At 42.8% G+C, this 13,885-nt stretch overlaps 1 protein-coding gene across 1 annotated transcript in view; it reads left to right on the top strand.

Annotated features, from left to right (window-relative positions):
* The window catches only part of pik3ap1 (phosphoinositide-3-kinase adaptor protein 1), a 78,609-nt gene that overhangs the window by 21,590 nt on the left and 43,134 nt on the right, over positions 1–13,885 (top strand). Inside the window, exon 7 of the mRNA XM_034185179.1 lies at positions 13,689–13,885. Within this exon, the coding sequence (XP_034041070.1) occupies positions 13,689–13,885 (197 nt within the window). The remainder of the gene's footprint in view (positions 1–13,688) is intronic.

Raw genomic sequence — 13,885 nt, 5'->3', positions numbered from 1 at the left:
CAGGGTGTCTTGGAGGCTTCCGTCACTAGTGTCCTTCCAGCATCATGACATCAAGCATCAAGTATCAAGTCCAATATATGTTGATTGACTTGGAAATGTTCATGTATCCATCCCCTGACTTGTCTCAATGGAAACTGGCTGCAAAAGGTGATGATTTAATCCTTATATTTTAAATAAATTGCCCCATCCCAACTATTTTGATTGGAATGTCTTGCAGGGACATTAAATGCAGGAAATGAAGTTGATCACACAAAACATAATGTATCTTGGATTCATACTGTCTGCACTAAAATGAAATTCAAAGTAAATGTAAGGTTTACTGCATTATTTAATTTGCATTTTCCACATCACAATTTGTCCAAATAACATCATTTTCTTATGTCTGTCAAGTAGAAACATTAGAAAAGCTTATTTTATACACATTATAACCATGTGCAACCCATGTACATATTTAAATCCTGTAGATCCAACAGAAGCTTGTTCTGTATACTTCACAAACCAGCTTCCTCTATACTGATTCAGTAGTTTTTGCATTTTGCAGTCGTCACAGTAATAAATGGGAAGTGAAGTCACACAGGCTGCAGCTGTTGTCACATGTGAGCAGTCATTCATGCTCTCTGTGCAGTTTTGTGAACTTCACATCCTCACGTAGACATGGAGCAATTGTGTCTCTTGTCACTGCACTAAAAAATAAGTTTGTTGGATTTGCATGATTTAGGGCCCCTTCACACATAACACGATTTAAGTCGACTACCACACGAAGGAATTGCATGCCAATCGTGACAAATCGGAGCTGCCTCCAACGCCTCATACACTTGTTGCTACAACTATTTGTGCATACCAGTGACTGAAAGACAGAGAGTGCCCCATGAGCAGTGGTGGGCACAGATAACCAAAAAATTAACTTCAATAACAGATAATCAGATAACTGAAAAGTTATCTTTGATAAAGATAAACCACCCAAAAATGTATTGGAAGTTACAGATAACTGATAAATTCCAGTATTGTCTCTGGTACATTTGCAACTACTAACAAGCTGAATTTGAGTTTTAACACCACGATCGCTTTTGGAAGCATCAAAAGCGACAAAAGACCCAAACAATGAGCCTGCACTTCTATGTTTGAACACGCTACCCCCTGCTGGAAGCTACACAGCTACAGCACAGAAGCACCGTGAGAGTAGCCACAAAGCCTTGAAAAATATAGTCATACTGACTTATGGTTTGGTGTGAATACCGATAGAATAACTCCATTAATGTTAATTCTGTCATTTGTACAAAGATAAAATATAACATATATCTTTTAATGTTGAATAATGCACTAATTCTGAGGTTTCGTAACAAACACAGACAAAAGTAAAAGTGCCTCTGCTAAACACTGATTGGTTCAGTCATTCATTATGTAAACCAACACGTTAATGTGACGTGTGTCGTGTGTTGGTGTTTGCAGATAAATGTGCTTTTGTAAAATATTCCATTTTTTATTTGTAAAAACAGGCATTTTTACGGAGCCCTGGAAGTGTAATCGCAAAATGTTTTGCATGTGGAGAGAATGTGCGCACGTTTTATTATGTTCTAAAATGTGCACTCAATATTGTCTTGACACATAATCGTTGGCTTTACACTGTGCAAGTTTTGGCCCTTTTTCAGATGATTTTTCAATTGTGCGAGAATTTTTTGTACCGAGTTTCAGGTTAATTGCGCATCCTGCATCGTATAGTGTACATGGAGTAACAAGCTGCGTTCAACATCTCACGACCACCTCCTGATCGCCGATCGTATGGTCGAAAACTTGTTTGATATTATTCTGTATCCTGCTGCTGAAGAGCTAAAAGCGTCCAATCGCTCGCACTGTGCATGTGCAAACACCACAGAGCTGTCTTGTAATTTTTTTTGCTGTTGTTGTTTTGTTTTTTAACTTAATTTGTAAAAAAAAAAAAAAAGAAAAAAAAAAGCCATTTGCAAAACCAAAAAGTTGATTTGACAACCATCTGATATAACCGGGGTCAAAATAAGTAGAACACTGCCATCTACTGGTGCCCAGATGCTTAGTACTTAGGGCGAATACTGCCATGAACACTACTGGCCAGTAGATGGCAGTAGAGGCCTTGAAAACTTGCCAAAACAAAATTCCAGATAATCCGTGTCTACTACATTTAAGTTGCGTGGAATTTAAGAAACGCAGATACAATAATCAAATCAAATCAATTTTATTTATATAGCGCCAAATCACAACAAACAGCTGCCCCAAGGCGCTTTATATTGTAAGGCAAGGCCATACAATAATTACGGAAAAACCCCAACGGTCAAAACGACCCCCTGTGAGCAAGCACTTGGCGACAGTGGGAAGGAAAAACTCCCTTTTAACAGGAAGAAACCTCCAGCAGAACCAGGCTCAGGGAGGGGCAGTCTTCTGCTGGGACTGGTTGGGGCTGAGGGAGAGAACCAGGAAAAAGACATGCTGTGGAGGGGAGCAAAGATCGATCACTAATGATTAAATGCAGAGTGGTGCATACAGAGCAAAAAGAGAAAGAAACACTGCATCATGGGAACCCCCCAGCAGTCTAAGTCTATAGCAGCGTAACTAAGGGATGGTTCAGGGTCACCTGATCCAGCCCTAACTATAAGCTTTAGCAAAAAGGAAAGTTTTAAGCCTAATCTTAAAAGTAGAGAGGGTGTCTGTCTCCCTGATCTGAATTGGGAGCTGGTTCCAGAGGAGAGGAGCCTGAAAGCTGAAGGCTCTGCCTCCCATTCTACTCTTACAAACCCTAGGAACTACAAGTAAGCCTGCAGTCTGAGAGCAAAGCGCTCTATTGGGGTGATATGGTACTATGAGGTCCCTAAGATAAGATGGGACCTGATTATTCAAAACCTTATAAGTAAGAAGAAGAATTTTAAATTCTATTCTAGAATTAACAGGAAGCCAATGAAGAGAGGCCAATATGAGTGAGATATGCTCTCTCCTTCTAGTCCCTGTCAGTACTCTAGCTGCAGCATTTTGAATTAACTGAAGGCTTTTCAGGGAATGTTTAGGACAACCTGATAATGAATTACAATAGTCCAGCCTAGAGGAAATAAATGCATGAATTAGTTTTTCAGCATCACTCTGAGACAAGACCTTTCTAATTTTAGAGATATTGCGCAAATGCAAAAAAGCAGTCCTACATATTTGTTTAATATGCGCATTGAATGACATATCCTGATCTAAAATGACTCCAAGATTTCTCACAGTATTACTAGAGGTCAGGGTAATGCCATCCAGAGTAAGGATCTGGTTAGACACCATGTTTCTAAGATTTGTGGGGCCAAGTACAATAACTTCATAATAATACTATAATAATACTGCCTAAGGGAAGCATGTATAAAGTGAATAAAATTGGTCCTAGCACAGAAACTTGTGGAAGTCCATAATTAACCTTAGTCTGTGAAGAAGATTCCCCATTTACATGAACAAATTGTAATCTATTAGATAAATATGATTCAAACCACTGCAGCACAGTGCCTTTAATACCTATGGCATGATCTAATCTCTGTAATAAAATTTTATGGTCAACAGTATCAAAAGCAGCACTGAGGTCTAACAGAACAAGCACAGAGATGAGTCCACTGTCTGAGGCCATAAGATCATTTGTAACCTTCACTAATGCTGTTTCTACACTATGATGAATTCTAAACCCTGACTGAAACTCTTCAAATAGACCATTCCTCTGCAGATGATCAGTTAGCTGTTTTACAGCTACCCTTTCAAGAATTTTTGAGCGTTTATAAATACTATAATAACGTCTATAAACCCACAGAATATATTCATGAGTTTTAGGCACTAGAGTTTAATGCTGCTGCCTGTGGAGCCTGAACAGAGTGTCTGAAATGCATTTGTCCTGTCGTGAACGTACTGAGATTACCCTATCCTACCCATAATGTACTGCTGGGCACGGCATGTGCTCACAAAACCTTAAAAATTAGCACATTACTTTAAAACTAAAACATATATCTGATATTTTCACTTCATAAAACCTCAGACATGACAGTAATTTTAAATAACTTGTCTAAAATTAGTTTGGTTAAAATTTGAACCATAAGTTAAAAATGTATGCCTCTGGATGACTTGGGTGATATTGCCAGTGAATCAGTATGGTGTTAAAAAAATGTTTTTTTTGTGACCAGTTCTCTCTTGGCTGCAGAGGATAGAGTGGTTTCTCCTGGAAACAGCTCTCTTCTGTTTGCAGAGTGTGGAACTATACATCTCTTAGGAAACTTTTAACAGGTAGGTCTCAACTGATTTTAAATTTTAAAAATGTTTGCCGCTGTCCAGCTTGGCTTACTACATTATCGGTTTAAAAGTTATTGGACGACAATTTATTGTAAGATAATTAGCCCGATAATGGTTTTTAAAGTTATCTAAAAAGATAATCCAATAATGAAAACATTATCTTCGATAATTATCTGTAACTGGATTATCGGAAGTGTGCCCACCACTGCCCGTGAGAGGCCATTTGATCCCTCTCATGGCAGGTGGTGGCCAAGTTCCTGATGACACACACGGCCTTCTAACACCACTCGCTTGACACTTAGAAAATGTGTGGCCATTCGCGCTGTTAGCACGAAAACAGTCAGCAGATGATCATTTTCAAGCTAGATGTTAAATTTGTCTTAGTGCCCCCACGACAGTGGCTTTGCAAAAAGCAACACACATGTGGCCTGTATATGTATCGCATGTGTGCGCGTGTGTCGCGTTCCCTCCCTCCGCTCTGCCCCTGAAACACATGTGGTGTACGTGTGGTTTCACCCCCCCGCGCGCGCTTCTCCCAACACATGTGGCGTGCTGGGGGGGAGGACCACACTTGCTTATATGTATGCTGCACAGACATGATCACATGGGGGCCAGACAGGCAGGTCTGAGCGCATACAGCACAGCGAGGTGCCTGTCAGCTGCTGACACTCATTGACAGCTCACATAACACAGACATAGAGTGACACGTTGGTGTGTGTGCTGGACGGACAGGGGGTGTGTCCGCAGACAGCAGCAGTTGTTAAGATCTCTGGTTCTGGTCGTCACAGCTGGGAACACGTACTGTGTTTGGACGGAAATGAACTTCCGACTGTCCACTGTGACGCGTGTGTGTCTGCTTGCTGTCCTCACATGGACATACATAAAAACATATATCGCTGTTGCAATGGGCTGCGGCGAACAAGTGCATGGCGCGCACATTGGCAGGCTACCCCAGGTGAAACGGACCGTCAGATCATAACACGCAGTGTATGATCTGAATGTCCGAATGTCCAGCCCATCAACAAAAGCCCCAAAACATTCCCCAGTACAATCACACAAGAAAAAACACAAAACCCACCCAAAACCTCCCCAGGGGACCGTCCCATCAAACCCCGGGAAGAAAAGAAAAACTCCCAAACGAAAAAAACACAACACAGCCCCACAAACACAATACAAACATAAATGCATAAAAGAAAAATAACAAACAACCCCCCCAGAACGACCTGCAGAGCCCAACCCCCCCCCCCCCCCCCCCCAGAAGGCCTTTAACGCCAGTTCCAGGAGGAACAGCCAGAAACAGAATCCCACACAGGTCCCCAGGTATACATGGAGCAAACGGCACCCCCCAGAGGACCATACCATCAACCCCAGGAGGTACCCTCCCCACAACCCCGGAACCCCAGACCCGGCCACACTTGGCTAGTTGGCCCCAAGCCAATTCCCCCCCAGAGGACCGTCCCATCAACCCTGGAGGTGGAACCCGGAAGGAAACAGAACAAAATCAAAACTCAACCCCTGGAGGACTACCAAAAACAACCCCGGGGGGATATAAAACGACCGTAAACCCTGTTACCCTCCCCGGCACCCCGAAAGACCCCAGGTCCCTCCCAGAGCCCCTCGGCGGCTCAATCTTGGCGAACGGCTCAAAACATTAAGCCGGGGAAGGGAACAGGAAAAACTAACCCAGCCCCAACCCCAAGGCGCAGTGGAGAACCGGAAAGACGTCCGGTGCCCCAACTCGACCATACCCCAGCCTCTCGGGAGGGGTGGAACTACCAAAATGGCGAACGGCAACAGATCGGCCCACCCCTCCGACTGAGGTATGTCTCCGCTGCAGCACACCCCGGCAACACCAATGACGAACGGTACAAAGGCTCACCGAGGCTGGAGTGGAACCGGGCCCTAACCAAACCAAGAAAAACGCCCCTGACACCCCCCCCCCCAGGTGCAGAGGTCTTCTGAGAATGCTCAGCGTGACCAACCTGCACCACCCCACAACCCACAAGACAAACAGTCTTGGGGCAAGTGAGGTTGGGGTTAGGGATGTAGGGAAATAAAAAACAACAAAATAAAACAACCCAACAACCCAAACAGAAAACACCTAAAAACACAGAAAAATTAACAATTAAGTGAGCCCAGACGGGCTTCTAACCGCCTAACATGCACTCCACCAGACACGCCTCTGACTCACCAAACAAATTATAACCCCTATTTAAAGAAAACAAAACATTAACCCGTACTAGATTTTTTTTTTTTTTTTAATGTGTGTTATTTTGCCTGTCCCGGAACACCTGGAGATACGTCACCATTATTTTTCTTGACGTTTCTATGTCGGGGCAATACAGTAATCTCTGCTCGTCCGAGCTGCATGGGCTCGTCAACAGGAGGAGCCAGTGGTCCCGTCGGAGGAGCCTCAGTGGGGCAAAGAAGAGGCGGCCCAGATCTGTGTCGGGGAAAGCCCCGAGACGAAAAAACCCGCTCTGATGGGCGTCCTCTCTCACGTCCACGCTCCTTCATCCGATTATCTAGACGAATCACCAACGATATTAGCTCATCTAAATTGTTTGGCTCGTCACGGACTGCCGGCTCGTCTTTTAATGACTCATTTAACCCATCTACAAACATTCCTTGGAAAGCTGCGGCGTTCCAACCTGACTGAGCAGAAACCAGAGAACATTGCATCAAAAACGAAGCACAGGCTTCAACGTCTCCCGCATAAGGCTCCGGACGACAAACAATCAGTTCGGACGCCGAATCTCTGGGAGACGGAGTTATCTGCACCAGTATCGATGGTGCCGCAGCTGGAGCAGCAGGAAGCGGAACGGCTTGCGCTGCGAGCTCCGTAACACGGGCGTCTGTTTGTTTAATTTGGTTTGCGAGAAGCTGTAATTGCTCCCATATTTTCTCCAAGTGTTCTAGAACTTTTTCGGCAAAAGGAACCGCCTCTGTCGCTGGGTCCATTATGGAATGGCCGGGAACTACTGTTATGTGTCGACGCGGGTTGAGGAGCGGACCTGCGTCAGACGGAACCCAGCGCTACAAATAACCAGAAAAGCGGTTCCAAAAACAATATATTTAATTCACCCACTAGTGCATAAAAAGTGTAAAAAACAGAAATAGCGTCCTTCTGGTGGAGTGAAGGCTGGCACGCTCTCCAGCGCCCAAAAGGATCGAAGCCCGGCGCTCCTGGACCCACTACCACCGCCAAACACCCCCCAGGTGGACACGACAAACCGAGACTCTGCGAAGCATAGAAGAGGTGAGGTAAGTTAGCAGTTACAACTAATATCCTTCAAAAGACACACACTATCAGCAACACATACAGGTCTGTATTTTAAGCTTTATGCAAATAAGCAGCTTCTCACAACAGGTGGAGGACCACTTGTCCGCATGCCACAGCAGTGAGAAGCGAGCTGCACAATCCTCATCACAATTCAAGTTTACTGCGTAACAAAATACCAAGTTACTATCAACAATTAGTCAAACACTTAATCACCTTTGATGTGTGCTGACAGCATGTGTCCCTCACCCTTCCTTGCTTCACGGGCTCGATGTGTCAAACCCAGGCGCGGTCCTCAGCGTCTCACAAACGAACATCACAAGGTCGAGTTCCCGGCAGTTCTGCTTGAATCACACATGACTTAAATGCAGAACGCCATCCAATTATCTGCTTCAGCTGAAAGTCTTTAAGGTTGCATGTGAGCACCATTCACAGGTGCTACACATGATGTTGATAAGGGTGAAGGATTCTTCAGCCAGCACCTTCTCCACAGACAAATCAGTTCTCATGCCACCTGGAGAGCAAAGAAAAGAAAAGAACACCAAAATATCCAGCCACACCCCCCAACACACAACAAATACTTCATTAATTTGCTGTCAAATGTCAATATAATACTAGCATTATGTTGCATAACTAGACAATTAGGTAACAGCTCAAAAACGGTTTTAATAACACTAACCCAAATCAATATCGGATTGGATCAAATCGAACTGAATCAAATCAAATTGAAATAATCGATTCTGAATCTTAAGAATCGGAATAAAATCTATTCTTGAAATTTGAATTGATACCCAGCTCTAGTCGTTTGTATCACTTCAGTGAGATACCAACTGTAAATTTGTGTGTTTGGTCGCAAATCCGTGTCTCTAACTACTCTCTGACACTCTGTGCTACATCACATAAAAACACATTCCGCCGCGCTTGTTTCTTTCTGAACAAGTCCTAAAGAAGAAGCATGTTCCTCTGAAGCTGCAGTTTCAAAAGAAACGCACAAAGAATAACAGTAATCTTGATTACACCAGCTCACAAATCCATTGTTTATACGGGCGACTTCCAGGTACAACTCATTTGCATGTCACAAATGGCAGATGTCACAACGCAAAGCATTATGGGATTGCTCGACTGACTGAATCGGATCATAATCATGGTGCATGTAAACACGCACAGCAAGCGGATCACTTTAGGGCATGTTCATGTAATCAGGACAACCTGATCCATCAATTGGATAGAATTCAATCAGATCAATAATAAAGTGTCCATGTAAACGTAGCTAGTCGCTAGCCCAGTGAGAGTAGACCCTTAGGAAGACTCAGTTGAGGTGTATCACTGCTTAGTGAGTGAACATCAGCTTTGACATTTTGGCCATGTGGCGTGTTTCTCTTGGTGTGATCCAGCACATAGGTGCCTCAGTGTGGAGGACTCCAGTACCTGCAGAAGGCCAAAGGGATACTCAAGTTTCACCTACCAGCAGCAGATGGCTGGATACTTTTTAGAGATGGAAATGGACCAGTTGTCTGCCTAGGTGATTCCAGGACCCAGGGTGGTTCCATGGTGTGGTAGAATGTTGTGCATAGAGCATAATGCAGCTGTACATAGCGCATATTGTTTTATTCAAAATAGCTTTAAATAATCTCTATTGTAGTGTTATATCAACTGTACTGGTGTGTTAAATCAAGTTGAGCAACAGTAATACAGGTAATTTACACAAAATAGAGGAGATTTAACATGCTTTTTGAATAGTGCCATATGCGCTTTCTGTAATGTTCGTTTAAAACTGCAAAGTTTACTGTGAGACCTGTCCTGGGTTTTGTCTGCAGTTATCTCAACATGTGCTTACACGACCATGCAGTGTCATATTTATACATGAAGATGAACAACCTTTCAACTTCTTCTGAACATCTCCCATGCATGTTCACACACATGCAGATGGAAAACCTTGTAAAAGCTGTTTAACTGTTCTGCTCAGCTGAGCTTGAAGAAAAGATCGCAGAAGTTATTAGTGGTTGCAGCCACCTGTCGCTCTGCAAAAACTCGGAGTACTTGAATAGCTACTGACCAGGACTTTTAGGTCTGCCCTACGTTCCACCCAACACAAAGTAGCACACAATGTAACATAAGTGTTATTAGTAGCGAACAACTGATGCAGATGTAGTTTTTATGGCCAGTGCTGATATCTTTTCAGTCAGGGGTTCATGTGCTCATTTGTGCATGCATTGGCATGTTATAAATATGAGGTGTGGTCAGGCCTAGTGCAGGTGAGTTACTGTTATGAGGCAGCATATAGATGAGCATAAACCTGTTCAAAGGTCAAGTGCAGGGTATTTGTTTGTCTTAAATGGTGACTACACACACAAGAAATTTTGCAGAGTAAAATTTACTCTACTGGGATAGCATTTGATCCCAATCCAAACAGAGTGAATTATACTCTATCACAGAGCTAAATCAGCTCAAAACAGTGTAAAATCAACTCTTATTGGAGTAAAACCACTTGCATCAAACAGATGGTGTCGCAGACTGAACGGTCCTCCATCCTCCTACGCTTACATCATCAGCCACAGTTCACTTATTATACCCCGTTTCTGCTTAAAACTGCAGTCCAGTCATCATCTACCTCAGCGACAGATATCTGAAGCTTTTGTACAACAATCCTGTCCGCATAAATTCAGCATTATTCCATAATAACAGACGGAGGAAGGGATCAGAGCGGAGCGGCTGCTCAAACTGTTAGCTGGTGCGATCATTGCACGTCGGACATTTCAATGCGTCACCATTTAAAGCCTTGTTTCTGCTTAAAAGGGCATCGTTTCTGCTTAAAACTGACTTTAGAATGATTTAAGAGGTTTTACCTTGTCATCTGATGGTTAATAATCCCATTAATCCATTTGATCGCTTTGGGTGGAGAGACTCTGTGTCATATGGGCGGCTGGGCTCCAGCATGACACATGTACAGTGGAAGCAGGGCGGATCACTGTTTCGGGGACGGACCGTTCAGTCTGCGACAACTGTCGAGCTGATTCACTCTATGATAGAGCGTAATTTACTCTATTTAGACTGGGATCAAATGCTATCCCAGCAGAGTAAATTTATTCAAAATTTACGCAAAATTTCCTGTGCACATATGACCTGATGATGGACAGTACACAGTGAAACTGAGCTGAAAACTAAAATTGCACAAAATAAAAGTCAACATTCATGTCAAAAACAAACAAAAAGAACTCATTTTAATGCTTCACTGGTGGCACAGATCCATTAACTCACCACAAATCTTCTCATTTGCGTTTGCTGTGTAAATAGAAGTGCACTGTACGCCTGCTGCACTGAGGCGCCGAAGCCGGTCATATGTCGTATCTGTAATTTGTGCATGTTATTGCATGTTTCACAAGCCGTGATTACAACATTGACAATGAACTGTAAAAAAAAAAAAAACACTGAATTGCAGAAAAACTTGCAACAAATGCATGCACACAATGCAGAACCAATAACTGCAAACTGTATGGGGTTTGCACTGCATATTAACAGCGTGTCTGCCTTCAGTGCGACTGCACAATTTGCAGTAGCATAAACCCAAGGCAGATGGAACGCATACTGTATGGTTGGTTTAAATGAGATGAGAATGGCTCTCTGACAGGTTTATTTCCTGTTATATGACCAAAACATGTCCATGACTCAGAGGATTAGTTCAACACTTTTGCACCGTGTGTCTTACTGTGCTCTCAGAACTGAGTTTGACATAGCACAAATGCATTTGCACTCTCCATTTTAGACCATGTGGCCATCGTCAAGGTAGAGCCCTTTTAGTTCTATCTTCCACCTGGACCAAAGCGGCACACAGTAAGGCCAGTTTCATTGTTAGTTTCCATCCAGCATTGCTGTCATTTTAACACCCCGTGCACACGTTCTGTAAATAACCTGAACTAGTGTGCCTAGATAGAGATGAAAAAAAATCGGTCACGTGACTCCTGGTGCTATCTTGGGTTCAAAATAGCATTCGCTGTTAATCTATCTGCATGTAAATCCAGCTATTTTATTTATTTTTGAGGCTGAAAATGGCAGGTTGTTGTGCATTTGGAGGCATAAATACACACAACAAGGGATTCAAGATGTACAGATTCCCTTCAGAGTCGATCAGAACAAAAATTTGGGAAAATAAAGTCAGCCGTGTGGGATGGAAGCAACTTCATCATCAAAGCTTTGAGAGGTAAATTTATTGTTCAGTCCCACTAAACCCTCATCATATAAACCAGATATTCGCAGTCACCATACAAAAAAAATCCCAAAGTTGTTGTATTGTTTCCCACGTAATAAACACGTATATAACTGATTTTGTATAACGGATTTTCTCTCACATCGGATAAAATGTCCCGTCCGATCGCAATGTATTTCCATTAAACCCCTCGCATGTACGACCGGAGTCATTTCCGTGATTAAAAGTCAGACCGTTTATTTTTTTCAAACTGTGCTGAGACTTGGAGCCACAACCTGACGTACGCGTCACCCTGCAGGCTGCACAGTGAAAGCAGCAAAGAGTCAAATCACAGCCGGCTACAATTTGACACTTTGCTGCTTTCAATCTTTCATCTGCCATCATATTATAATAGTTTTTGCAGTGTGCACGGTGATTCCAAATGGATCAGAAAAGTCCACAACCATACAGCAAGTCGATAAAAGAGGAAAATGTACAGTTTACCTTTGATTGGGAGGTGATGATTGTAGAAAGAAAAGCTTGTTGAGGGTCAAATTAGTCCAGAACAAAGCATAATCCAGAGACGGAGAACTTTAAATTGTCACACGTCATTGCATGACATGGAGTTACAGAGCTGCAGCTGCATAAATCAGACTTTAAATTAGTTAAATAAAACATTATAAATTGTAAATTCACGTAAATTTGATAGCTTAGCTATTTTTATATTATTCTGATAGCACCTGTACCTGGATGTGTTGCTGTATGTGGTTAAATGATTTTAAAAAATGTTGAAAACATTAAAGGTTCATTCAGTAGTTCAGCACAGTTCGGCCCAAAATGGTGCTATGTTCTGAGTTGACACCACTCTATCTAGCTAGGCACACTAGTCTGAACCCTTGTGTTCACATGGGTGTGTTTGTCTGAAAATAAGGTGTGGTTAAGCACAGATTTGGTGGTTTGGTTCACAATGTCCATCACAAAAAAACAACAAAAAACACAACTGTTTGTGTCTTAGGACACAAAAAACTACAACTGAAGTCCAGATGTGCCTTACATAAGTGGGTTCATAATGCACATACAGATTGGTTGTCTGGACACAGAGTTGCACTCAAATCTCGTTGCAATGCAGATTACAATGACAATAAAGGCAATTCTGATTCTGACATACCATCCCCAATCATCTGCACTGGTATTCTAGTATCCTCTCTCTCTCTCTCTCTCTCTCTCTCTCTCTCTGATATACGTACATGTCATGAACACAGGTACTGTTCAGACAACATAAATAATATGACAATATTACCCTGTGATGTGAGGTTGCAAAGTGGAACAATAGGGAAAACCGGCTATTTCAGTCACACACACACACACACACACCGCCAACACAGCTTACATTATATACGTAAAATATACAATGAAAGTAAACTAAAAACAGCTATTAAATAAAATAAAATAAACATCAGAAAAATGCAAAACTTCACCTTTCCGTTTCACTGCTTCACCTCAGGGAGCTTTGGTGGCTGCTAGCCTCTATGCACTCTCACGGGTTGGAACTACTCTGTTAACCTTCCAGAAATCCTTTCACTTGTGTCCACAATGTCCACCACAATGCTGTGCACCAGATACACTCTGGTTTAAAGGGAATGACAAACCCCACTTTGATTGGTTGATAATGTGTTTGGAATACAACATGCCGATGTCAAAATGGACACATTAAGTCCAACCCCTTTGCACCCACCACCCTGGTTTGCACTGATATTTGTGATATTTGCCACTGCGTAATGAGCAGTGTGCACTCAGACATACCCAAAATTCATATACTGCCCTCTTTGGCACTTAATTTGTGGCTTCACCATGATAGAGATTTTCATCTTTCCTTGTGAGCACAGCAGCAACAGCTTTTAGGAACCAGAGTACAGTCATACTCATGGCTGCATCTGATTGTCGTCGGTTCTTTAGATCAGCGTAACGAAGAGCTTCCCACGCTGCTGCACTTTGCTGCTAAGTACGGCCTGAAGAAGCTGACCACCATCCTGCTTCAGTGTCCTGGAGCTCTGCAGGCTTACAGTGTGATGAACAAACATGGAGACTACCCAAACACATTGGCAGAGAAGAACGGATTCTCTGATCTGAGGCAGTTCATCGATGAATTTGTC

Source organism: Thalassophryne amazonica, chromosome 13 (assembly GCF_902500255.1).
Source record: "Thalassophryne amazonica chromosome 13, fThaAma1.1, whole genome shotgun sequence".
NCBI classification, from domain to species: Eukaryota; Metazoa; Chordata; class Actinopteri; order Batrachoidiformes; family Batrachoididae; genus Thalassophryne; species Thalassophryne amazonica.
Note: the sequence above shows the minus strand (reverse complement) of the source record. Positions and strands in the feature narration are given on the sequence as shown.